At 52.1% G+C, this 26,186-nt stretch overlaps 2 protein-coding genes across 3 annotated transcripts in view; both read left to right on the forward strand.

The window, feature by feature from the left end:
* Positions 1-10,487, forward strand: part of LOC144953600 (NACHT, LRR and PYD domains-containing protein 3-like) — a gene marked incomplete at its 5' end in the record, with an annotated part of 29,775 nt that extends 19,288 nt beyond the window's left edge. The window contains one exon of the mRNA XM_078884165.1: positions 10,400-10,487. Coding sequence (XP_078740291.1) covers positions 10,400-10,487 — 88 coding nt within the window. The remainder of the gene's footprint in view (positions 1-10,399) is intronic.
* LOC144953613 (NACHT, LRR and PYD domains-containing protein 3-like) overlaps positions 1-26,186 on the forward strand; it is a 274,124-nt gene that overhangs the window by 164,923 nt on the left and 83,015 nt on the right. The window lies entirely within an intron of this gene.

Genomic DNA, 26,186 nt, shown 5'->3' on the forward strand with positions numbered 1-26,186 from the left:
GCCCCCGATCTCAAATCTTAAACAACTACGCTGGTTTGGTCTTCTGCGTGCGTGTCTGGATGTTTATTTATTTATTTACGGCCCCGCCCAGACAGCTCACTCTGATTCGATAAAAATAAAACAGCCGGAAGAGAGCGAAAGCTCAATTTGATTCGATAAAAATAAATAAATAAAACGCCCGGAAGAGAGCGAAAGCATAGGTCTGGCAAGGTCTGCGCCGCAGTGGTGCAGTGCACTGTGGGCGCAGACCCTGCGCTGTGTGAGTGTGGTGTGTATGCAAGTGTGCGAATGGTAGTTACACTAATATTACGTATATTTATGTAAAAAATGGGTGCTGCGTGCTGCGATTAGTGGAGTCCCCAAACAACTTTACCTTACGAGTAGGCAGGGGTCGCTATACAGTGAGTCTTAGCGGACTGAGCTGCCAGCTTCACCTGCCGGGACCACGGCCAGTTGCGTAGCGCCCCCTACAGTTTCGCCCATGGGTCAATACCCGCATGGGGCAACCGAGCTGACTGTTTGATGGGTACAATGGGTACTCTCCGACTTATTACCATTATTATGTATTGACGTTGATCACGTCTCCATGGACGGCTTGCTGCCTACTTCCGTTGTGTAATTGAGATTTTGTGCATGCTGGTGATGGTAAGGGCATGTGTTGCATAATATGCAGCATGTGTCTGCGTATCATGTTTGCCACGGATGTAGTTGGCGTTACTGTACATTTATCATCTTTTGGAGTGCCAATCCCATGCACTTTGAAATGTAATAAACTGTCTAAAAAGGTTGCAGCCCGGCCCCCGCCGCTGTCACTCTCTGGCCGTTGCACAAGCCATATCGGAATTTGTGACATGCTAAAACAATGACTACAGTGTGACACCACCCGGGTAACTCCCGGGATCAAAATGGGCATTGGAAAGTGATCGCTTTATTGAGATGATTATGGTACTACCACAGGGTATTGTGAACGGTTCAGGAGGAGGAGAGGTCTGGATTTGTAAGTCTCACAGTACCGGTAAGAAGCGCCGGGTGGGGGATGCCCTCCACTGGGGTACAAATTCTGTCATTATAGTATACGATCATGCCATGTTTCTATCTGCAAGCTGTCATAACTGAAACGATTCCCGTTATTGTTCGATTGAGAGTGACCCACACCTCTGATACCATATGTGAGGAACCCAAAAATCTGATGCATGTGTAATGTAGTAACTCGGCGGGAGACGACTTCACGGGTAACACACTCTTTATTTTATCAAACTCGTTCACAGGTGACTAACACCTACTTTGTATCTCGGGTGACAAACACCCACTTAGTATCTCGGGTGACAAACACCCACTTAGCTACTTGGCGACTAACGCCCACTGAGCTACTCGGATGACCAACATCCACTTAGTATCTCGGGTGACAAACACCCACTTAGCTACTCGGCGACTAACGCCACTGAGCTACTCGGATGACCAACATCCACTTAGCTACTCGGCGACTAACGCCACTGAGCTACTCGGGACACTCCCTGCCCGGGGTATCCGTCTCGACTGTGGGTCCCCAGCCCGACCCACGGGGGCGTCGGACCCCGGGTCCCACAGCCTCGCCTCCGAGCCACACAGGGCCCCGGTCCCCACAAGGACGGCGGGACTAGGGGTCTCGGGGCACTAGGTCTTCAGCTCCGTCTTCGGGTCTTCAACTGGGTAACTCTCTCCGAGTGCTCTCGCGCGTCCCCCTTTATACCCCACCTGCGGACGTCGCTGCGAGCACCCACTTATTCGACCAATCGCTGGGCGCTGGCTACGATCCTGTTTTCCCACATCTCATCGTGCCTCACCACCCACGCCGCGCCGCCCCGTCATCTGTCACTCCCGGCGCGCGCGTCCACACCACGCCCACAACGCGTGCCCAACCCCGCACCCCGCGCCGCCCCGTGATCCATCACTGTCACAGTCGGCGCACGTCAACACCACCACTACATCACCCCCTACCACATAGCTCGCAGCCGACCCGGCTGCTATAAAAATATACAAACCGCCCTGTGTGCCCCGTAACACAACACAACAACAAGAACAACAACTAACGTAACAACACAACACGACGCGAACACTACCATCCGCAACCATCAACCAATGCCACCGCGACAATAGAACAATATATACAAACCGGCGAGTGACAATAGCAATGTGTATGCAGAAAGGAAAATAAATGGAAATTTTTTTTTTTTTTTTCTTTCGACTCGTGCAGTGTCCCCTTTTTTCCGAGCGTCCCTACAACGGGACATTACCCCGGCAGAGGGGAACACCGGGCGAGCTCGGTGTAGAGAAAAAACGTCTTCATGAAAATTGTTGAGCCCTAGCCCGAGTCCGCCTTGCCGGTCCGTCGTACGGCACCAGACGCGGTTGAACGTCCGGTGGTGCCGGCGGTTCAGGAAGACATCGGCCAGGCATCGAGGACCCGTGCGTGCCCCGGGGTTCAGGCTCCCGACGGTCAGCAGCCGTCAAGCCCGAGGCACCTGGGGGTGGGTCAGGTGGAGACACGTGAGGATCAGCCTGCGACACCTCCCTCCCCGAGTCGACGGTCACATCACACGCCCGGTCGTCACGGCACAGAACGGGGTCACACGGTGCCGCATAGGGCTTCAGTCGGGAGGGGTGCACGTACCAACGGCGTTTCCCCCATTTAATCTGTATACTCTGGGGTCGTGCAACCCGCACAATTTCCACCGGACCCCTCCAAGGTCTCAACAACTTGGGGGACGTAGCCAACGGTGCATGTGGACAATGCAGCCAAGCCTTATCGCCTGGTTTCCAATCATGCGTATGCACCCTCCGCTCATGCAATTTCTCGTTCGCAATTTGCCGCGACCGCGAATTCAACCTCGCCGCCTCCCGCGCTTCAGTCAATTTGGCGATATTAAATTTGATGTGGTCTGCCAATTTAGATTTTGCACGTGGCTGGGAAATCCCCAGTTGGACGTCCATGGCCGGATCGGCCTCCCGCCCATACATAAGAAAAAATGGGGAAAACCCCGTCGCCGCATGAGGGGCCATTCGATAGGCCGCGAGTACCCCCGGCACCTGTAAGTCCCAATCAACCTGATCGTCGCAGACCTGTTGGCACAACATAGACGTAATCGTCCTGTTCAGACGCTCAACCATCCCGTCAGTCTGCGGGTGGTAGGGGGAAGTACGCACTTTCTTTGTACCCAACAGGTCGCACACCTCGCGCAACAAAACGCTCGAAAAATTCTTTCCTTGATCCGTCAGCAAGCGTTCGGGGGCGCCCTTGTCCAAAACATAACCCTGGACAAAGGCGTCCGCCACCGCCGCAGCCGACTGGTTGGCGAGCGGCCATGCCATAGGCCATCGGGTGAAGTATTCCACGCCAACCAGCAGGAACCTATTTCCCCTTGGTGTAGCCGGAAAGGGCCCCAAGATGTCCAACGCTACCAATTCGTTTATACGCGAAACCTGAATGGATTGCAGCGGTGGATTAGCTGCCAATGGTGGCGGTTTCCTTTTGGCGCACCCTACGCATCCCTTAAGAATATTCGCCACGTCGTTACCCATCCCCGGCCAATAATAGTCTCGCTGTATTAGGGCGAGCGTTTTGTGAAAACCCAGATGCATGAGCCGTTCATGAGCTGCCAGAACAACCCTACCCCGCATAGCAACAGGCACAACGAGCACGTGACGCCGGGACATGTTGTCCCACTTCATCAAAAGGCCCTGTCTGCACACTCAGGAACCGACCCGCGCCTCCCCTACCTCGGGAGCGCCAACTTTCCGACGTAGCGTAAGTAGGGAGCTGTCGGACATCTGGAGACGGCCCCACTCAATGAGGGGCAACGACAACAGCGAATCCCTCCCCGTGGGGGCGTCCTCTCCCGGGGTGTCAGTGGCGGCGAGCGCAACTCCCGGGGTGCCGGCGACCGGGGGTTTGCACCGCGCCGATCCCAACAAACATGTGCAGTCCGTGCACGGAGGCAACCGCGACAAGGCGTCCGCATTTGAGTGTCGCAATCCCTTGCGGTAAATCGTCGTGAATTGGTAGTCTTGAAGGACCTCCAACCATCGGGACAATTGGCCCGATGGCTGTGCCACGCGCATAGCGTATTGTAGAGCCGCATGGTCCGTACGGACCGTAAAATGACGGCCGTAAAGATACGGCCTGAATTGCTGTGTAAAAAACACAATCGCTAACAATTCACGACGAGTTACGCAATAGCGTTGTTCGGCGGGGGAAAGAACTCTACTACCGTAGGCGACCACCCGTTCAACCCCCCCGACCACCTGTGAGAGCACCCCCCCGATACCCGTGTTGCTGGCGTCTGTGTCAAGCAAAAACGGTTGTGTGAAATCGGGGTAACACAAGGGGGGAGCCTGCACCAAGGCGACACGAAGGGAGCAGAACGCAGCCTCCTCTTCCGCCCCCCAGTGAAACCTCACACCCTTAGCCGTCAAAGCGTGCAGGGGCCTGGCTATGGTGGCAAATTGCTTGACAAAACGACGGTAATAGGAGGCGAAACCAATGAAACTGCGAACCTCCGTGACCGAGGTTGGCGTTGGCCATGAGCTGACGCAATGCGTCTTAGCAGGGTCCGTCGAGATCCCTGAACGACTCACGATATGGCCCAAATACCTGACCGATTCCCGAAGCAGAAAACATTTAGCCGGTTTAAATTTAAGCTTAGCGGAACGCATCCTGAGGAACACCGCTCTCAGTCGCTGGAGGTGCTCCTCGAAAGTCCGACTAAAGACGATGATATCGTCGAGATAAATCAAACAGGTATCCCATTGGAGGCCCGACAAAACCAATTCCATGAGTCTCTGGAACGTGGCGGGAGCGGAATGTAAGCCCATGGGCAAACGGTTGAATTCAAATAGGCCACCAGGTGTCCGGAAAGCAGTTTTAGGTTTAGACTCGTTATCGAGTGGCAATTTCCAAAATCCAGAAAGCAGATCGAGTGTGGAAAAAAACTGTGCTCCCGCCAAGGCATCCAGCGACTCATCCATCCTGGGGAGCGGATACGCATCCGCCATCGAGATTTTGTTTAAGCGGCGGAAATCGACACAAAACCGCAAGGACCCGTCCTGTTTCTTTACTAGGACAATAGGAGCACCCCACGGACTAGAAGAGGGCGAAATGATATCGGCCGCCAACATATCATTAACCGTCGATTGCACATGTTCCTTCTCGGCTGGGCTGAGCCGGAAGGGATTCTGACGAATAGGGGCCGCGTCCCCTGTAGCTATGTGGTGGCGCAACAGGTCAGTGCAGCCGATATCGTACTTATGTTTGCTGAACACGTCAGCAAACTCGAGTAGCAAACCCCTCAATGCTCCCAATTGCACCTCGGACAAGTTAGCAGAACCGGCACACAACGAGTCCAACCACTCAGTCCCCTCATCACTTGGAGGATGCGACTTGACAGTGAAATCTGCTTGAGCCACGAGCCGTTCCTCAACGGGTAGCGGCGCGGCGTGAGCCAGCACCGTTCCCTGCGCAATTACGGCCGGCCGCGACCCCGTATTCAGGACCATTACGAACGGCTCACTGTCCCCTCTCACCATGGTTTGAGCAACCGCTAAGTCGAGGCCCCTTCTGGCTCTGTTAGACGGCCCCAACAGCACCCCCTGTGCCTCCGCACCCACCTCGAGTGGCTTCCTGAACCGAAGGGGTACTAACATTTGCGATCCCGGGGGCACCCGTACAGTGTGAGTTGCCAGCGCCTGCACCGTCGCACAAACCGTGCGCATTTTGGTAGGGCTCGTCAAGAACGCAACCCGCCGACCTGACGGAAGCTCTATGCAGGCCTGATCTATAAGAATTTTGATGGGCATTTTGGACAAAAAGTCCGTACCTAGCAAACAGGGAACGGCCAGCGATGATGATACAAAAATAGGGCCCGCCAATTTGATGTCACCAATGCAAATAGTCGCCCGAATCTGGCCGATGATCCCCAGGGATCCCCCATTCGCCGCATAAAATGGCACGTCTACTGGCAGAAGGGGTCTACTTTGGACGGGAAGAATGTTATAAATAAGGTCCGAGATGATGGTGGCCGACGCACCCGTGTCAACAAGCACCCGGACCTCAACCCCGTCAATGAACCCCGTTACCACGGACGACCCGGCCGACGCAGCCACGATCCTGTGGGCCAATTCGGACCACTCGACTGCTTGCGGGCCGCGTACGGACCCCCCTCGCCGAAATGAACCCCCGGCACCCAGCCGCGAACCCCCCACCGCCAAGCGGCGACCCGAATGTGCCGTGTTTGTGGACCGAACGTGTGAGGTGCCGCGACTTGCCGGGTTTTGTTGGGATGACTTGTGGCCCTGGTCGTCGTCCCGACGTGGTCCTGTGGCGCGCTGACGCGGGGCCCGGCACCCGGCTGCGACGTGACCCCGAAGGCCGCAGTTGTAGCAGACGACGGACGTCGTAGGTTTCGGTTGCTCCAGCTTGCGGGGTGAACGTGTGGGCGAACGACCTCCCGTTCTCCACTCCCCCGGACGCGATGCAGCGAAGGCCTGCTCCTGATCCGCAGCTGGCTGAGGTTCGGCGATCGTGGCGGCCAGTGCCGCGTTCCCCGCCCATTTGCAAACGACCCCCGGCTTGCGTTTGAGGACCTCGTACGCGTGAATGCTCGTGGCGATCGCCAGGGAGCAGATATCCATCTCGTCCGCCACATTGATGGGGACCCCCAACTCGTGGGCCAACGCCAGCAGCTGCTCCGTCACCATGGCGTCCTTCCCCTCCTTATCCATGCGGGGAAAAGCTGCGTCCGCCAAGGCGAGTAGTGCCGTGCGATAGGCGAGCGTCGTTTCTCCAGCCACCTTCCGCCGATCGTAGAACTGGTGGCGACACGTGGAGGGCGGCCCGAACACCTTCGCCATCAGGTGTAGTGCGGCCTGGAGCGTAGAGCGGGACGACCTTGCAGCAGATGTGAAGGCTGCAAGCGCGTCGTCGTCAAGCATCGCTGGCAACGCACGCAGGGCAGTGGTGTCGGACCACCCCGACATCTCCTGATGAGCGAGGAACCTTCGTTGGAAGGCTCCCCAGTCGCCCCCATCCGCCTTGAACGCCGACAGCGCGGGCAATCTTTGCTGGAGGACCCGATCGTCGTCGACGTCGGAGAGATTTTCCCGCGCTCCGCTGTAGTTGTGTAAAATGTCGGCTCGGTTGTCAGGCGCAAAATGGAGAGCTCCGGCGCGCGCTGATGACGTGGGCTGCGCTGAGCGGAGGTGTCCGGCCACGTGGCGTCCGTCTTTCCCGCCAATCGGTGGCGGCCCCCCAAAAACGGCGGCAACTTCCAGACTTTTGGCGCGAAGCGCCTTTTGGCGGGATTCCTCCAACGTCGCTTCCTCCACCAACCCCGCAGCCGTTTTTCCGCTCGCCGGAACGGAGATGTCGGCCAAGACAGCGGCGGCGGCGAGTAGCAACTCCGCCAACCGGGAGTGCGCGTCCCGGAGGCTGGTGTCGGAGGCAAGCGGAGCGTCGGCCATCACCGCGAAGTGCTGCATCGGCGGCAACTCCTCGTCCTCTCCTCCCGAGGTTGGTGTCCCCGGTACGCCGTCGTCGTCCCGACCTCGCTCGTGGGTACGGGTAGTCTTCCTCGTGTCCATACTTCTTGAAGACAGGTTTACTTCTGACGCCAGTTGTAATGTAGTAACTCGGCGGGAGACGACTTCACGGGTAACACACTCTTTATTTTATCAAACTCGTTCACAGGTGACTAACACCTACTTTGTATCTCGGGTGACAAACACCCACTTAGTATCTCGGGTGACAAACACCCACTTAGCTACTTGGCGACTAACGCCCACTGAGCTACTCGGATGACCAACATCCACTTAGTATCTCGGGTGACAAACACCCACTTAGCTACTCGGCGACTAACGCCACTGAGCTACTCGGATGACCAACATCCACTTAGCTACTCGGCGACTAACGCCACTGAGCTACTCGGGACACTCCCTGCCCGGGGTATCCGTCTCGACTGTGGGTCCCCAGCCCGACCCACGGGGGCGTCGGACCCCGGGTCCCACAGCCTCGCCTCCGAGCCACACAGGGCCCCGGTCCCCACAAGGACGGCGGGACTAGGGGTCTCGGGGCACTAGGTCTTCAGCTCCGTCTTCGGGTCTTCAACTGGGTAACTCTCTCCGAGTGCTCTCGCGCGTCCCCCTTTATACCCCACCTGCGGACGTCGCTGCGAGCACCCACTTATTCGACCAATCGCTGGGCGCTGGCTACGATCCTGTTTTCCCACATCTCATCGTGCCTCACCACCCACGCCGCGCCGCCCCGTCATCTGTCACTCCCGGCGCGCGCGTCCACACCACGCCCACAACGCGTGCCCAACCCCGCACCCCGCGCCGCCCCGTGATCCATCACTGTCACAGTCGGCGCACGTCAACACCACCACTACACATGCGTAAAACACCCACATTGGGAATACGTAAGCGTAAACGTAAAAACACCAACAAAATATAATTTTATAAGAAAAAAATAGGTGGCCCCATAGCGGATCTGTTTGTGTGTGTACATACAGACGGAGGATGCAGGGGCCAACCTGTGTGCGATCGGAACGGTGCAATTGCTGACCAATGTCACTGTGGATGGCGCACACGCTGACGCACACCGGAGCTGTGTCTTTGCGATGCAAGGGCATGGTGGATGGTGGAGCGCATATGGATGGTGCGTTACGAATAAAATAAAACAAAACGAACCGCTGGAAGCAGCCATGCGAGCAGGCTACCTTGAGAGCGATCGCGATTGGGTTGCGTGTCTGGAAGAAGCCTCGCTCTTTCAGATGCCGTACCAGCTTCGTCAACTCTTCGCTACGATTCTGCTGTATTCCATGCCAGCAGATACGAAGGCTCTCTGGGATAAATTCTACGACGAATTGGCTCGCGATTACGAGTACCAGTACCGCCAGCTGACCAACAAAGAAGAAATGCTCAATCTTCTTGGTTCTTTCGGTAAAGTCACGTAGAAGGGAAGTAATAAAATAATAAAAATAAAACATAATAAAATAATTCTCACGACGTTTCGGCCACAGCAGCCATCCTCAGGTGAAAACCAGGTCTGTCGAGGCGACAGCGTCTGAATGAAACAGCATACGTGCTTGGAGCATATATATAAGCTGGCTTGGAAGGGGGGGAAAGGGCGCCTTGACAAAAGAATTTGCATATCAAGAGGAATTTAGCATATTTATGGGAAATGCAGGTATGTGATTAGTACTATTTATGCCCGTGCATTATGCAGGATTAGCAGCATCAAAGGGAGGGGATATGGGAAATGCAGGTATGTGATTAGTACTACTTATGCCCGTGCATTATGCAGGATTAGCAGCATCAAAGGGAGGAGATATGGGAAATGCAGGTATGTGATTAGTACTACTTATACCCGTGCATTATGCAGGATTAGCAGCATCAAAGAAAATAAAAGCAATGGTAAAGTTCCAGACCCTTCACAGCCTCCACGAGTTCCTCACGGCAGGTGGGATGGCTCTGTCGGACTTTGACGACCTCCCGCAGCTTTCCAAGTACCCACACTTGGTCTTGGACTCGCTGCTTGAGAACAACCATATCCGCCGCGAATTGGACATGAAGGACTTCCCATTTCGACTTCGGCGCAAACAGTTCCCCATTGTCCCAGCCTTCGCGATGACCATCAACAAGGCGCAAGGGCAAACTGTTCACAACCTGGGATTATATCTACCAACGCCATGCTTCTCGCACGGCCAACTGTACGTGGCACTATCGCGAATCACGGCAAGATCCAACATCAAGGCGCTTATTGAGGGACCTCACGACGAAGAGGAAGACGGAGTGTACACGAAGAATATCGTGTATCACCAGATATTTCAATAAGTTGCATTCTATTTTTGAATAAGTTGCATTCTTTAATATTGTCGTCTCATAAAAATGCATATAACCTCACAAAAATAAACATAAAACAATCACCAAAACATGTCTATTGTGTTCAGCCACTTTCAACTCCCCACCAACCAAGCATATACACACCGCCCGCGAAGCGGGCGGCGACTGCTAGTCTGCAAGGTAAGCAGGTTTGAGCCTGGATAGTGCTTAGATGGTTGACCACCGCACATAACCACAGGCGTTATAGGCAGCAGAGCTAAGTTGCGGGCAACAGACTGCGGTGTGCAGCACAATCTACCCTTGAACTATTCTATGATCCTAGATCTGCAGTCCTTGCCATCACAGACCTTGCCATCACAGACCTGCACTGACCTGCGTGGTGAAGTATGGTAAAGCAGCTCTCATGGCATGGGGAGACGTTCATCCAGCGTGGTTGTTGTGGGGGCTGCGTCGGTCTGGAACTGTGGGGAGCTGCCCGAGGCTCCGTGTGAACTCGCGTCAGCGTGAACCTCTCTCTGTGCTGCAGGGTGTATGACAATGGCTTCAGTAAGGAGGGGAAGCAGGAGCTGAGGAGCAAATGGAGTCACCGAGGAGGCCTGCATATTTTTGTTTAAGCTGAGAGGCGACACTGACGCTGCAGCAGACGGAGCTGCCCCACGCGCGACTCGCACAGCAGCCCAGCATTTTTCACCTCCACGGCTCCGATTGCCGACACCGACTCTGAGACGACAATGAGCGGGGAGCTCTCTGTGAGCTCCACACGGAGCCGAGGGTAAACGCGGCTCCAAAATGCTGATGAGCGTGGTGATTCTGATGTGTAAGTGTATTTATGAATGTGGTATATAGAAACGATGTTAGGGGTTGTGGGGGAGGGGTGGCGGGGGGCATGGGGGGATTTTAAATGGTCTGGCAGCTCACCATGGTTTCACTGTGTAGAAATGTTTTGCATGAATGTGCGTACATAGGGGTGTGTATCACACTCATGCACATATACTAGTCTATTTATGACTTCAATAGTCACCCTATATCTGTTTAAAATTCATGTATTTTAACTTTCAATTGTGCTATGATCGGTCTAAAAATAATCTTCCAAGGCGACTTCAGCTAGAATGAATTTATGAATGATTATTTGTGCAATGTTGTCGATTTCTTGCATTAAAGTTGTTTTTGCTTTGATTTGTCTTTGCTTCATTGCTCTAATTTATCAGTTTTCGATTTTGGTGTCTCAGATTACACTTGCAAATGAACTATCCAGGTTAAAAACCTGGATAAACAAATTCACTTGATATTTCTAATCTTTCCGTATACACATCTGTATACCAAATAACAGCACTTCAACAGCCTCGGAATGCTTAATTTATCAATTAAATTTTAATGTACAATTTTATTGCGAGACTCATTATCTGGGTGTGGTCTGGGAATGTTTATTGCTGTTGTTTTACTGCCTTTCCCAAGCTTGGGAATTGATGCAAGTTGAACTTGCATACTTTTATGTATTTATTTAAGTGACACCACGGTGGTATGATGCTATCTTCCTCGCCTGGTATGCAAGAGTTTGGGGGTTTGTTCCCGACCCTGACACCTGCTGTATAGTTGGAGTGTGCATGTTCTCTCCGTGGACGCTTGTATTTTATCTCTGGGTTCTCCAGATTTTCTCTCCACATTTAGAAACATCCATTTAGATTATTTTACTGCTATAAATTTTCACGTGATAATCCACTTCCTCCAGCTATTATTTGTGGCCAGCTCGCTTCTGAAAAATTAAATAGCTCTGGGCCTTACCTGGTAAGATACAAAAAGAGTTCAGTTTCATTTGTATATCTTCAAGTAATTTGATCACCTTCACTCTACTTTGCACTCTTATCGTGTATTTGTGTTGGTTGTAACTTCCTGTCCTGTCTCGACTGCACTCATTGGATTTTACTCCAGTATAAATATTCATATTCTGCCATTTGGTGTAGCTTTGCTATTGCATATTCAGCCTTAACCAAGTACCCATCGCAGTGTGTAAACATCAGCACTAGGGAGACAGGTGGCCGAGCGTGGCACTGACCACACCACACCATCGTGTGCCATGTCAGCCTGAATAGGTGTTCACTAACTGCACTTTCCCCAACAGTCTGTGTAGGCTACATGGGGGATCTGTGTTTCCTTGTGTGTACTGTATATGGGGGATTTGTGTTGTACATGTGTGTGGGGGTAGCCGTGGTGTATGTGGTGATGATTAAACACGGGAACAGAGAAGAGACTTCCAGTGGCCCCACTCCTCCCTTCCCAGTGTCAGCGCATTGAGCTTTTGGTGCAGGAGGTTTAGGAAATTTCCATTTGGCACACTCCACTTGCTTCTCTTGCTTGTCAAGCATTCTAACTTTTCGAATGGACTACGTGCTGGAGAATACAAACTCGGTGTAACTCACAAGAGGAGTCTCCTGGTTACTCATGCGGCGTTGCAATGTACATGTTTCAATATTATTGAATCAAGGCCATAATTATAATATATAGAGGGGGACACATCACCCCCAATAATCAAATATGCTCAAAATTCCCCCCCCCAATATATTGCTATAATAAAATATTTAAAAATACTTTTTTTTTTAAACACGCTTTAATTAAATGTACCGTACGAGTAATGGCAGAACTCCACGACTCCAGGAAGTGGCCCCGAAGCTTGCCATAGTGTGAGGGAGCCCCCCCCCCCCCGCGGCCAACTCCGAGCTGCCCCTCCCCGTGCTCCCTTCCCCCATCGCCCCTCCCCTTCTTCCACATCTCCCACCCCTCGACGTGGCTCCCCGAAGCTTGCCATAACGTAAGGGACCGTGGTGATTTACAGCCAACGTGAGTTGAGCGTGGACAATTATACCCGTAAAAAAGATTGTTTAAAAATACATATTTTTATGATAGAATATAGTATTGTCATCAGTATGACATACCTATACCAAGTTTGCAGTCGATACGACATTGGGAAGACGGTTGAAATTGAGTTACAAGATTTGAGGATACGACAACAGTGAGTTAAATAAAATCGTGTAAGATGTTTAAATATATATTTTAATGATAGAATATAGTCTTGTCATCAGTATGACATAAGTATACCAAGTTTGCAGTCGATAGCACATTGGGAAGTGGGTAAAAATTGAGTTACAATATCTTTTGAGGATACGACAACAGACGGAGTGAGTTAAATAAACGCGTGTAAAATAGATTTCTGTTAATGATTGTGGTTATGGTTGTACTTTAGTAACCCCTAATCTCTGCCATTACATACATGAAACAAAAACAGCACCTTGAGAGAAGGCACTCTATAAATATACACCACCACCGCGGCCACCGCCACCACCGCTACCAAGAGGAACAGATTTATTTGTTGAGTCCGGAAGTGGCCGAAGTGCAAGTTGGCCATGAAAAAAAATTTACATTGAAAATTACACTGCCACAATTAAAACATTAAACACAAAGACAAAGGTTGTCTGTATAACCTCAACGGACTCTTGAGGCAAGTGCTTTTAGCGAGCACCTATGAAAGCCAGCACTGTACACAATGAGGTGGGTGGCCAGCACCATGCCTGGCCGCCTTTATCTCCCGAGTGGTGATGTTTACTCACCGCACTAGGTACTCTTTGGAGGCTGAGTCGACCTAGGGTTAGCCCAAAACCAGTTTAGTTCATCGGTACTGGTGTTGCCAAGTTAATCGCGCAATACGCGAAACACTATACAATTACCGGATGATACGCATACCCACACGCACACAGGCTTGCCCATGTGTGGGTGGGTGAATACAGCAGTATGCAGCATGGTGGTCAGTCGGCACCTTCCGCAATGCACGTTTGTTATTCATGAGGGTGCACATCCTGATGTATTTATTAGCTGATCACCCGAAGTCACCGTGTGAGCTGAGAGTTTCTCAATCTTTACCGGGTGCTCAATAGAGCTGAGAAATGCACTGCGGTCGATACTCAGAGAGTCATCGTTTAGAGATTAAGAGAATCCTTAGCAGCCCGTACATAATAATGGATAGCAATGATGGTCCCAGCTGCTGACTTGTGTAGTGACATAAGAAGGGAGGGGCTGCTGGGGGCTCTGGGACCCTGGGTGGGCCAGACGCTTAAGCCTCTTGGCACCAGGCATTGGGTTCCCAGGCGGGTCAGACGCTTAAGCCTCTTGGCGTCAGGCGTTGGGTTCCCAGGCCGCCAAGAGGGGGGCTGTGTGTGCTCTGTGGGATATCTGGGGGTGCCCACGGCCCCACCCCTCGTTGGGGACTGGGCATAAAGGGGGAGCTCCCTGGACGATCGGGCCAGTCGTAGCTCAAGACCCAAGACCCAAGACCAGCCATCGGAGGACCCTGGGACGCTGTGAGAGCCAGTGGTGGGACTCTGGAATTCCCGACTCTACGACCTTGTGAGGGCGAGTTCCAGAGCGTAGCCAGAGTAGTGTATCTAGGCTGTGTACCTAGGCTGTGTACGTGGGAGCTGTTACAGAGTATCAGGACAGTTGGAGTGTTGGACTGTTGGTTGAATCGTAATAAAGAAGTTACCTCTACAAGTGTCTCCGGAACCCGTTAGACTTGTACACCAGGAGTGAAGAATTGAGAGGAGGCTGTGGTCCCAAGAGAATTTCACTCCTTCCATTTGCTTTGTATTGAGTGGCATCCTGACAGGATACCACACGGTTCAGACATGGCCACCAGCGCAAGAAACACGTACAGAACAAACCCTGCACAGAGAAGCATGAAGAGACGCGTGCTCGAAATCACACCAAGACAGAGGAACGCGCAGATGAGAGAACATACACAGAGTTAAGATCCCTCCTCATGTTGACCATGATGATTAAACCAAGAGATGGAAAGAGCAACACGCAGATGAAAACTTTTCTGGAAGTGCCGATGGCCGATGACCAAGAGTAACTTGGAGGGGAGGTGGAGGTGGGAGGCTCATGCACAGGAGCTGCTGGGGCCGATTGTCACAGCGCAGGCGTCACGAGAAGTGACGTTGGTTTGGGGAGGCCTTCATCCAACAGTGGATTTACCACTGGTGATGATGCCGATAATGATGATGAATGCATGGGCAGTCCACTCACATTCGTGCATAACCAGGTGCACGTCCACTCCCCTAGTCACCCCTCCACTAATCTCACTCCCCGAGTCACCCCTCCACTCACCTCACCCCCATTTTTCGAGTCACTCTCACCTTGACTTCTCCACTCGATCGCCAGTCGCCCTGAGGAGGCCCAACTCCAGAGCCTCCCCCAGTGCCACGTTCACTCTCAGCACGACCATCGTGCGATGCCACCCCCTCCTCTGCTGCGTCCCTCCAACTCTTCCTTTGCCATTGCGAGAATCAGCTCCACGAAGGGCCCCACACGTTGTCCCTGTCCCTCAATGGACTCGTGTCCTTTGTTGATGAAGGCCATTTAATAAAATAATGAGAATTAATTATGCACACACACAGGTCACGAAAGTAGCCTCAATAGACACGTTAGGGCAAGTTGTGCAGCCTTGTGCTGTGGAACACACGATGGGGTGATATGTATTTTGTATGTTGAACTTCTTTTACACGGTACGTAGCCAACCGTGCTAATCGGAGGTGCAGGGGAAGGACAACAAACCAAGCACAAAAGTAGTTGTAAAGAAATTAGTTTTCAATCGAGATGTAAAAGTGCACAGCTCCAGTGGCTTCCTAATATCAGAAGGAAGAGCGTTCGAGACTGCCGCAGAATCGCTTCTGAAAGCGCGATGCAGCGACTGCCTTTGTTCGATGGTTTGCCAAAATTCGCTGTGGGGATGTGGCCAACACCATACACGCGGCCACCTTTGTGTCTCCCAAGTGCTGATGTTTAGTATAGACACTGCACCAGGTACTCATTAGAGGGTGAGTCGACCAAGGGAAGGCCCAGGACTGGGTCACACGGACACACGCAGAAAAAGATCCCCTATGTAAAATCCAGAGGCTTCTAAGACAATCGAGGTGTAAGAGGGATACAGCTGTTACATGTGTAATAAAAGACTTGACCACGATCTCTGGCTCAGTGTCCTTTATTCGGTCCGTACTGCGTTCCCACACGGCTGTCTCTCTTATTCTCTCTGTGCTGGTTCCGATGTCACTCCAGTCCACATCAGCAGCCCCGCTGCTGTTCTTGTCGCTCTTGCAGCCCCACAGCAGCTCCGCTGCTGTACTCTCACACAGCTCCCTTGGCTGTTCCTGCTGCAGCTCTGACAGCCTCGTGCTGTCTCGCCTTCTCGTCGCTCCTGCGACTCTTGGCAGCCACCCCGCTGCCCCTCACACACAGCCTTACTGCCTATCTCTATCTGCAGCTTTACACCTCCCAGTAGCTCCCTACTGTTCCCAGGGTTGGCTCCCGCTTCTGACGGTGCCCCCTCGGCTCGTACGCCCGCGTGGCCCCACACCTTTCCATTCACACCCCGACTGCCTTCTCCTTCCGGTTTACCCGCTTAAGGACCCCCTACCTTTCACCCACGTCACCTGGCTCCGCCTCCTCGTGACGTCACATCCGGAAGGTCGCTTTCGCCCGCATTACACCACCCTCCCCCATAGAAAAAACCCAGCCGACCTCGGCTGAACAACACCAAAGCGTAATGCGGTGAACCGACCTTCCCCCTTAAAGGACACTAAGCATGCAATATAACAACAAGAACAACACACAAGTAACATCGACGAACGTACGAAAGCATGCGATAAATACGATGGCAAGAACAAGAACAATAACAACATACAATCAACGAAACGTAAGCGATTTGGAACGAGTGCGGGTCGCCGGCCCGTCCCGGACGGTCGGCGGCCCACTTGTAGAATGGGGACGCGATGGAACACGAGAAATGACAGGGGGTAATTCCCCTGCTGCGATTGGAAGTCCACCGACATCTCGTGTCCCTGACGAATCAGTCTTGGTCGTATTCCGCGAATGCGCCTGCAGCGGGGTCGGAAGGGTCGCCGGGCTTGAAGGTCCCGCAGCCCTGGCAGGCGCCCTCCGAACAGGCCCACTCCTCCCCCGCGGTGTCACGGTCGGCCTGTCTGGAACAGGTACGACAGGCGCTCCAGCAAGATCAATGGACGCAGGCGGGGAAGAGTCAGAGTCAGCAGCAACAGACCCCGGCAAGGCAACATTGGGAGATGACGCATCACGTAGGAGAGCAACATATGGTTTCAACCGCGACGTATGAACAAACCAACGGCGAGAACCAAACTGAACGCGCGCCGACTGTGGATTGGGAACCTCAATGAGGCGCACAGGACCATGCCAAGGTTTGTGCAATTTAGGAGAGGTCCCCGGCCGCACCTGCGGGCAATGGAGCCAGGCCAGGTCTCCCACCTTCCAGGGGCACTCCCCCTCAGACCGCCGAGCATACCGCTCGTTCCGGGCCTGGGCTTTGGCCGTAGCCACACGGGCGTTTTCCCGCGCCTCCGTAACCCGGCGAACCGTGTCCTGAATGTATTCAGGGAGTGGTTTACGAGGTCCCTTCACCCCAGTACCCAATTGCACATCCACCGGAGGCACGTTTTCCCGACCATACATAAGGTAAAACGGCGAATACCCTGTAGCCGCATGGGGCGTCATCCTGTACGCCAAAAGCACTCCGGGGATGTGCAGATCCCAATCCGATTGCTGTTCACTCACAGTATGGCAAAGCATGGCAGACAATGTCCTGTTCAGCCGCTCAACCATACCATCCGTCTGCGGATGGTATGGAGATGTCCGTATCTTCTTAGTCCCAAGGCCTGCGCACACTTCAGCCAATAATTTCGAAGATAAATTTCGGCCCTGGTCCGTGAGGAGTCTCTCCGGCGCCCCCTTGTCCATAATGTACCCAAACAAAAAGGCGTCGGTGATGGCCGCGGCCGACTGATCGGGCAACGGCCAGGCCATCGGCCAACGGGAGAGATACTCAACCCCTACCAGCAAATATTTATTTCCCCTCGCCGATGGTGGGAAGGGTCCCAATATGTCCAGTGCCACCAATTCATTGACTCGAGACACCTGAATCGACTGGAGAGGCGGCACGTAAGGATGTTTAGGCGGCTTACGCCGGGCGCATTCAGGGCACGCGCGCACGTGCCCTACGACATCTGTCGCCATGCCGTGCCAAAAATAATGACGTTGTAACGTCAACAAGGTCTTCTGCACCCCTAAATGCAATAGTGTGTCACAATGGAGAGTTCTAATCAACTCAAATCGCAAGGACGTTGGTACCACCACACGCCAGCTTTCCTGGAACCTTTCTTGCCACATAAGCAGACCATCTCGGAGAGCGGTTCGCGGCCCCACAGCCGAACTCGGACTCCCATTGTCCCTCATAGACCGCTTCCGCATGGACAACAACGACTCGTCCATCATCTGTTCCCGAATCCAGACAGACCGCGGCAGATTCAAAACCCCATCAGTCGGTCCCGGTTCCATCGGAGTATCCGACTTCCCGACGGCCAACGTAAGCGGCTGAGGGGGGTTCAGAATCGGCGAACACCTATGCGTCCCCGACGCACATTTACAAGGGGCGCGCCCTGGTAATCTGGAAAGTGCGTCAGCGTTCGCATGGCGCACTCCCTTCCGATGTTGAATTTGGAAGGAAAATTCCTGCAGCGTGTCCAACCAACGTGCCCACTGTCCCGATGGCTGGTCCATTTTAAGTGCATATTGCAAGGCCGCATGATCCGTACGCACAATAAAAGAACGACCGTAAAGGTACGGTCGAAATTGCCGTAGGAAAAAAACAACCGCCAAAAGTTCTCTACGAGTGACACAGTAGCGTGTTTGCGCAGGCGACAAGACTCGGCTACCATACGCCACGACGCGCTCTACGCCCCCTTTAGACTGTGATAATACCGCCCCAATACCTGTGTCACTCGCGTCCGTATCAAGAATGAAAGGGCGATCAAAATCGGGATAATCCAATGTCGGGGCCGTAGCCAATAGATCACGCAGACTCCGAAAGGCCGCCTCTTCCGGCTCTCCCCAAACAAATTTCCGTCCTTTACCCGTAAGGAGATGCAAGGGCCTCGCAATCGTCGCAAACCCCGGCACAAATCTTCGGTAATACGAGGCAAATCCCAAAAACCGCCGAACATCCCCCACAGAGGCCAGAGTCGGCCAATCCCGGACACACGCCGTCTTTTCCGGATCCGTGGACACCCCCTCTGCACTCACAATGTGCCCCAAATAACGGACGGACCGTTGCAGTAGGTGGCATTTCTTTGGTTTGAATTTCAAATTGGCAGAGCGCATCCTCGTGAACACTGTCTCCAGCCGCGTTAAATGTTCCTCAAATGTGCGGCTGAACACAATAATATCGTCCAAATATATAAGACACGTCTCCCACTGCAACCCCGTCAAAACGAGCTCCATCAATCTTTGAAATGTAGCAGGGGCCGCATTCAATCCCATCGGGAGGCAGTTGAATTGAAATAACCCCTGCGGCGTACGGAATGCGGTTTTCTCCCGTGAGGACTCGTCAAGGGGAAGCTGCCAAAATCCCGAAGAGAGGTCCAGTGTGGAAAAGAACTTAGCCCCCGACAATGCGTCAAGGGAGTCGTCCATACGCGGCAGGGGGTACGCATCTGCCACCGATATCTTATTCAATTTCCGGAAATCGACACAAAATCGCAAGTTGCCATCCTTTTTCTTAACCAAGACCACAGGAGCGCCCCATGGGCTGTTAGATGGCGATATAATGTCCGCAGCCAACATGTCTTCCACCGCCCCCCGAACGTGTTCTCGCTCCGCTGGACTCATCCGATGCGAATTTAACCGAATAGGGGCAGCGTCGCCCGTCTCAATGTGATGGGAAAGCAACGATGTGCGTCCCAAATCCAAATCGTCGGAGCTGAACACATCCGAATACGTCAGCAACAATTTACGCAGCGCATCACGTTGCCCCACGGACAGGGAAGAATTTTCGTCACATAAGGTAGCGATCCAACGATTATCCGAACCCCTTGGCTCGGAAACACCAGCGACCACTCCCCGGCGATGCGGACAATCGTGCGTCGCAAACGCCGTAGTGGCATGTGCCACAACCGTACCGGCCGGAACACGGATGTTTTCTACCCCCGCATTAAGCACCTGTAAAACCGGTAATTGATCCGGCCGGACGATGGTCTGTGCCCCAACTAACGCCAATCCCGTTGTTATCGTGGCGGATGGTGACAACAAGACCCCTAATGCTCCTAGCCGATTGGGCAGGGGCTTCCGATACCGCAAGGGTATAAGCATCTGTGAACCAGGTGGGATGTCCACAGATGCGACGGACAGCGCCTGCACCTGTACGGCCGAAGCAGGTCGCCCCCAGGGCGACGGCAGAAACGAGATTCGACGGCCCCCCGGCAATTCAATACAATTCTCATTGATTTTAATCAAAATGGGCATCTTAGCCAAAAAATCCGTGCCTAGTAAGCAAGGAACCGCCAAAGATCTCGATATTAACACAACGCCCGAAGCCGACACATCCCCTATAGATATCTTAGCATCCACCTGGCCCACGATACCCATACTACCCCCGTTCGCAGCGACGCAAGACCCATAAACCGGACGCACAGCCCCCGGCGGAATGCCCAACAGATGGAAAATGACATCCGATATAATAGTCGCAGACGCTCCCGAGTCGACCAAAATGCGCACGTCCACACCTTGTATGGACCCCGGTACAGTGGACGAACCCGTAGCGGCCGCGACAACTCTCCGTGCCAATTTGCGCCACTGCGTAACTGAATGACAAGGCCCCATCGATGGCCTTTCTTTAACAACAACAATAGGATCGCGCAACAAAGGTGGTGGGTGAGGTGTAAAGCCTTGCCGAGTGTCTGGTGCGTGCCGACATGCATGTTTCGGAGGTTCCTTGGTCGGCTTGTCCGGTGTTGTGGGCTCCTGCTGCGGCGGACCCGGGAAGCGGGCCCAGCAATCTTTGGCGTAATGGCCCCTACGGCCGCAGCGGAAGCAATCGGCCTCGTTGCGCCGAAGCGCAGGTCTTGCATCCCGGCGGCCCCGTCCCGATGGCGTAGCGCGCGGCCCCGGCCTTCCGCGTCCCGACCATGGAGAGGAGGCAGCCGTCAGCTCCTGTGGACCCCGCTCATCCGGCACATAGATCGCCCTTGTGGGGTCCCACCCCATCGCGCCTCCTTCCTTGACGGGCCCACCCGTCCATGCCGCCACTTGCTTCCAGCGACGGAGATTAAACTGCGCATCCAGACACTTTGCTGCCGCCCGGGACGTGAGCTTCTCATGCCCACACACAGGCATGGGGATCCCCAGATCCCGAGACAGCTCCAGCATTTTTCCCAATATGAGAGGCTCGAGCAGATCCTGTGGCGTGTCAGGATATGCTGCCATGGCCAGCTCCAACACCGCACCCCTGAACGCCACGGGCGATTCTTCGGGTGCTCGTTGTCGTTGAGCGAATCGCCGATGCGCGTCGTCAGGTGGCTCATAGGCGTCGGCCATTTCCTCAAAAACTCCACATAAAGTCTTCTTCTTATCGGCCGTTATGGAACGGAAAAATCGAACAGATTCGTCGTCCAGTAGAGTCGGCAACACTTCCAAGGCCTCCGCATCGGTCCATCTTGCTGAACGAACCGCCGCCAAAAATCGCCAGGCGAAAGCGCTCCAATCGCCCCCGATAGAGAATTCCTTAACTGTAGTAAGGTGGCGACTCCGACTCCTCTTTACGCCGTCTTCCAATGATGGTTGTTCTGGAGGCAAATTCAAAATGGCGTCGGCCCGCGGCGTGGCCAAGATGGCTGTTTGGCGCCGCGGAGCGCGCAAGATGGCGTCTTCTTGCCGCGTGGCCAATGGCGGCGGCAGGGCAGGCAACGTGGCGGCCCGTGGAGCACCTTCTCGTTCCATCGTCGTCCTTGGCGTAACGAGGTGACATAGATGCGCCAGGACGTCCTTGAGTGTCTCCAGTTGTTCTGCCACCTGTTGCCATCTTTGGTCAGCGTCCGATGTTGTTGACGGACCCGCCATCGCGCCGACATCTTCCACGCCCGTCCCCGTGCTCGCCTCAGCAGGGCTCTCCTCCACCACCCCAGCAGAATCCGTGGTCGGAGGGAATTCGTCGTCGTCGGACGAAGAAGCCGATGCTGGCGCCGGGGGAATTTTCTTCCTTACTTGCTTAGACATGCCGTTTCACTTCTGACCCCAGTGTAATAAAAGACTTGACCACGATCTCTGGCTCAGTGTCCTTTATTCGGTCCGTACTGCGTTCCCACACGGCTGTCTCTCTTATTCTCTCTGTGCTGGTTCCGATGTCACTCCAGTCCACATCAGCAGCCCCGCTGCTGTTCTTGTCGCTCTTGCAGCCCCACAGCAGCTCCGCTGCTGTACTCTCACACAGCTCCCTTGGCTGTTCCTGCTGCAGCTCTGACAGCCTCGTGCTGTCTCGCCTTCTCGTCGCTCCTGCGACTCTTGGCAGCCACCCCGCTGCCCCTCACACACAGCCTTACTGCCTATCTCTATCTGCAGCTTTACACCTCCCAGTAGCTCCCTACTGTTCCCAGGGTTGGCTCCCGCTTCTGACGGTGCCCCCTCGGCTCGTACGCCCGCGTGGCCCCACACCTTTCCATTCACACCCCGACTGCCTTCTCCTTCCGGTTTACCCGCTTAAGGACCCCCTACCTTTCACCCACGTCACCTGGCTCCGCCTCCTCGTGACGTCACATCCGGAAGGTCGCTTTCGCCCGCATTACACATGGATAAAGATGTAATAAAGATATGTGTAGTAACGTTGTGCTGCTCACTTGAAAACAAAAAAATCTCAAAGCTCATTAATCTGTTTCATCTTTGATTGAAAAACGCTGGGGGAGACCTGCGACATGCGAGTGAGTTCACCCACTCATTCACAAACCCACAACACTCACCCAGTCAATCAACATGTTACACACCCTAAACATGACCCGGCGTGTCCTGGGTGAGACCTGCAACATGCTATTGAGCTCACCTCTTCACTCACCTACTCACCCACTGTTGCTATGTCACCCACATACCCACACAATCATTTATCTTGACAGACCTCAATAATTGTCATTTATCTCCTGAAGATATTGCTACATGCAAGAAAACGCGAGTATGAGTGATTGATTGAGTGTGTGAGCATCTGATTGCGTGAATGAGTGAGCATTTGAGTGCGAGTGTGAGTGTGTAAGGTGAACGGTAATGTATCGGCGAGTGCGCTGCGCTACAAATCTGGTGGTCCGCGTTCAATTCTCGCTCACCAGTCTATGGGTCCCTGTGAGTCTACGGGTCTGGTAAGTTTACTGGACTCTGTGTGAGTCCATGGGTCTCAATGTGAATTCATGGGTCTCTGTTATCATCATCTGTGTTTGAATGATTCGATGGCTCTGTGTGAATGACTGCAAGTCTCTCTGTTCGAGTGAGTTTATGGCTTTCTGTGCGAGTATATGGTTCTCTGTGTAAGTGAGTACAGCCGATCCTTGCTTAACGTGGGGGTTGCGTTGTCGAAAATTGCTGCTTAAAGCAATTTTACGTGAAGCAGATAACTTGTCTATAAGGAACAACGGTAAAGGGGGAGTGGCTCCGTTTCAGCACAAACTTTTATTATTGTTTTTTTATTGAGAGTACAGTACACTGTTTTATACGTTTATTTTAAATGTGTTGTGTATATGTAAAAGATCTATATTATAATCTTTAATTATACTACAGGAATCTAAAAGCCCTTTTTCACAGATTTTCAGTCGGGGTGGTACAGAAAGTTACAAGAACAAACGATGCAAAAGCACAATCGTAGTGCAAAGTATAGGAAAGGTAAGCAAATCACAAAAACATTTAACAAAACTATTTTTTTTTATCTTACCAGCTTCTTTTTCAGAAGCGACCTGGCCACAAATGATAGCTCAATGAAGTGGCTTATGACGTGGAAATTTATAGCAGCCAAATAATCTAAATCATTGCGTGACAGTCATTAATATACATACAATGGACGTGAAAGGGAGATATGGCGAGTGAAAACTATAAGGGAGTGAGTGAGATGACACTACACACACAGAGATGCTGGAGAACAAAGGCTGAGGAAGAGGATGACACGCCACGTAACACAGCGTGCACCAGTACAGCATCAGCTCCCAGCATCACAGAACAACGCTGCCAACACCCACACCACTCATAAGAGCAGTCCGTCATGTGCTACTTGAGTTATAGTGATTGTGGTGTGCGCTATGCGAAACACATTACATAAAAAACGAGGATGTACTGCATATGGTTCTCTGCGTGAGTGAGTCTATGTCTCTCTGTGTGAGTCTGTGCGAGTGACTCTGTGGTTCTCTGTGTGAGTGAGTCTATGTCTCTCCATGTGAGTGAGTCTACGGCTCTGTGTCAGTGAGACTTTGGCTCTCTGTGTGAGTGTACTCTGTGAGTGAGTCTATGGCTCTCTGTGGGAGTAAGTGGGTCACTAAGGCCACCTCCCCCCTCTTGCTCCCTGCCCAGTGCGTCCACCTGGTTGAGCTGCAGGAGTCTATTGTCCACCGCTCCAGACCGCACAGATATCCAGACGTCCACCTCCAGCACAGACACCAGCAGATTCTTAAACCTGGTGGTGGAAGTAAGGACACGAGAGGAGTGATAGTCTACCACCATTACCACCATCAATACCACCATTACAACCACCACAACCACCACAACGATCACTATCAATATCAACATTACAATTATCATACTCTTTGGTTATTTCGGTAAAGTCACATAGGTAGAAAAAATAATAGATCACAATGTTTCGATCGCAACACAAGTAACCATCATCAGGTGAAAAATATAGCGAGAAAGCTGCTGAAACACGAAGTTATATAGGCTTGAGATAAGCTCAGCTCAAGGGTAAGTGGGCAGGGCTAGAGGGGGAATTTGAACGTAAATACAACACCACATCGTGGAAAAGGAAATAGAGACACAGACACATCCACACGCAGAGACAGGCACACACAGAGACACATACAAGAGACAGAGACGCATATAGAGAGACACACACCAACAGAGAGAGACACCCACACAGAGAGACGCAGAGAGAGATAGACACACAGAGAGAAAGACACACAGATGTTTCTGCAATGCAATGATAAGAACTGTAAAATTATATATAAATTACTTGTCTTATGAAATTAAGGCAATGCTTTTGAAAATGGCCCCCCATGGGTTAGTGTCCTAAAAATACCTGCTCGAATTATACAATTGCCCATGGATTACTATGGTGTGACAATGCCAATTACCAATGTCAAAGGGAACATCAATGAATGGTAAATGTGGGGTAATATCCCCAGAAAAGTATGTATATACATGTAGACTACGTTAAAAAATAAAATAATCAAGCAATATAATATCACATATGGGTTCAGTTTAATGTTTACTTATGAAAAATAATACTGAAATAATTGTGCTCCATAGATTATCTTAATGGTTAAGTTACATAAACATCACAGAATCACTTAAGCTGACCATTTAAAAAGACATTAATTGCAAAATATTCTTGGTTCTTTCGGTAAAGTCACGTAGAAGGGAAATAATAAAATAATAAAAGAAAAATCCTTTTTTTATATTATTTCCCTTCTACGTGACTTTACCGAAAGAACCAAGAATATTAATCCCTGCAGTCACGAAAGCTTTAAATAAAAATTTAATTGCAAAATGTTGAGCAAGGAAATTGTTTGGAAGTTCATCTCACACCAAGTACATTTTACTGTAAATCTAAATCTGCATAGTTCAACCTTCTCGATCAGCAAAGTCGTTAACATTTTTTTTTATCACAAGCAAGGAGTTTGGTGTAAAGCTGTTAAGCAAATTAACCACTGCACACGGTTTTAAAGTTATCTGCCTCAAAGACAGCACTCTACCAAGTGTAGCGACGCAGCAGCGCACGCCGCATGAAAATAAGCGGAATGAGTGAATCTAAGGAAACACTGACCCTGTCAAAGTGGATCCCATGTTTAGACTATTTGGCTGGTGCTATACATTTCTACGTGATTAGCCATTTCGCTTATCTATGATTTGTAGACAGGTCGCTTCTGAAAAAGACCTACATAGCTCAGTGGGTCTCACCTGGTAAAATAAAAAATAGTTTATAGAGTTCGTTCTGCCTTAACGCGTGTTTTCATAAGGGGCCGTCCATAAATGACGTCACGCACCTGGGGGGGGGGGTGTCAGACATTTGTGACGTGTGACGAGGGGGGGGGGGGGTGAGAATGTGACGTCACATCAAAATGCGCAACTTTAAATAAATCTAGAATTGTTATAACACTAATTGTTATAACAACACTTCTACAACATCAGAGTGCCGCGCCATATTAAATACGCACTACAATGACAATAGTTTA

This window comes from Lampetra fluviatilis, chromosome 79, assembly GCF_964198595.1.
Source record: "Lampetra fluviatilis chromosome 79, kcLamFluv1.1, whole genome shotgun sequence".
In the NCBI taxonomy this organism is placed as follows: Eukaryota; Metazoa; Chordata; class Hyperoartia; order Petromyzontiformes; family Petromyzontidae; genus Lampetra; species Lampetra fluviatilis.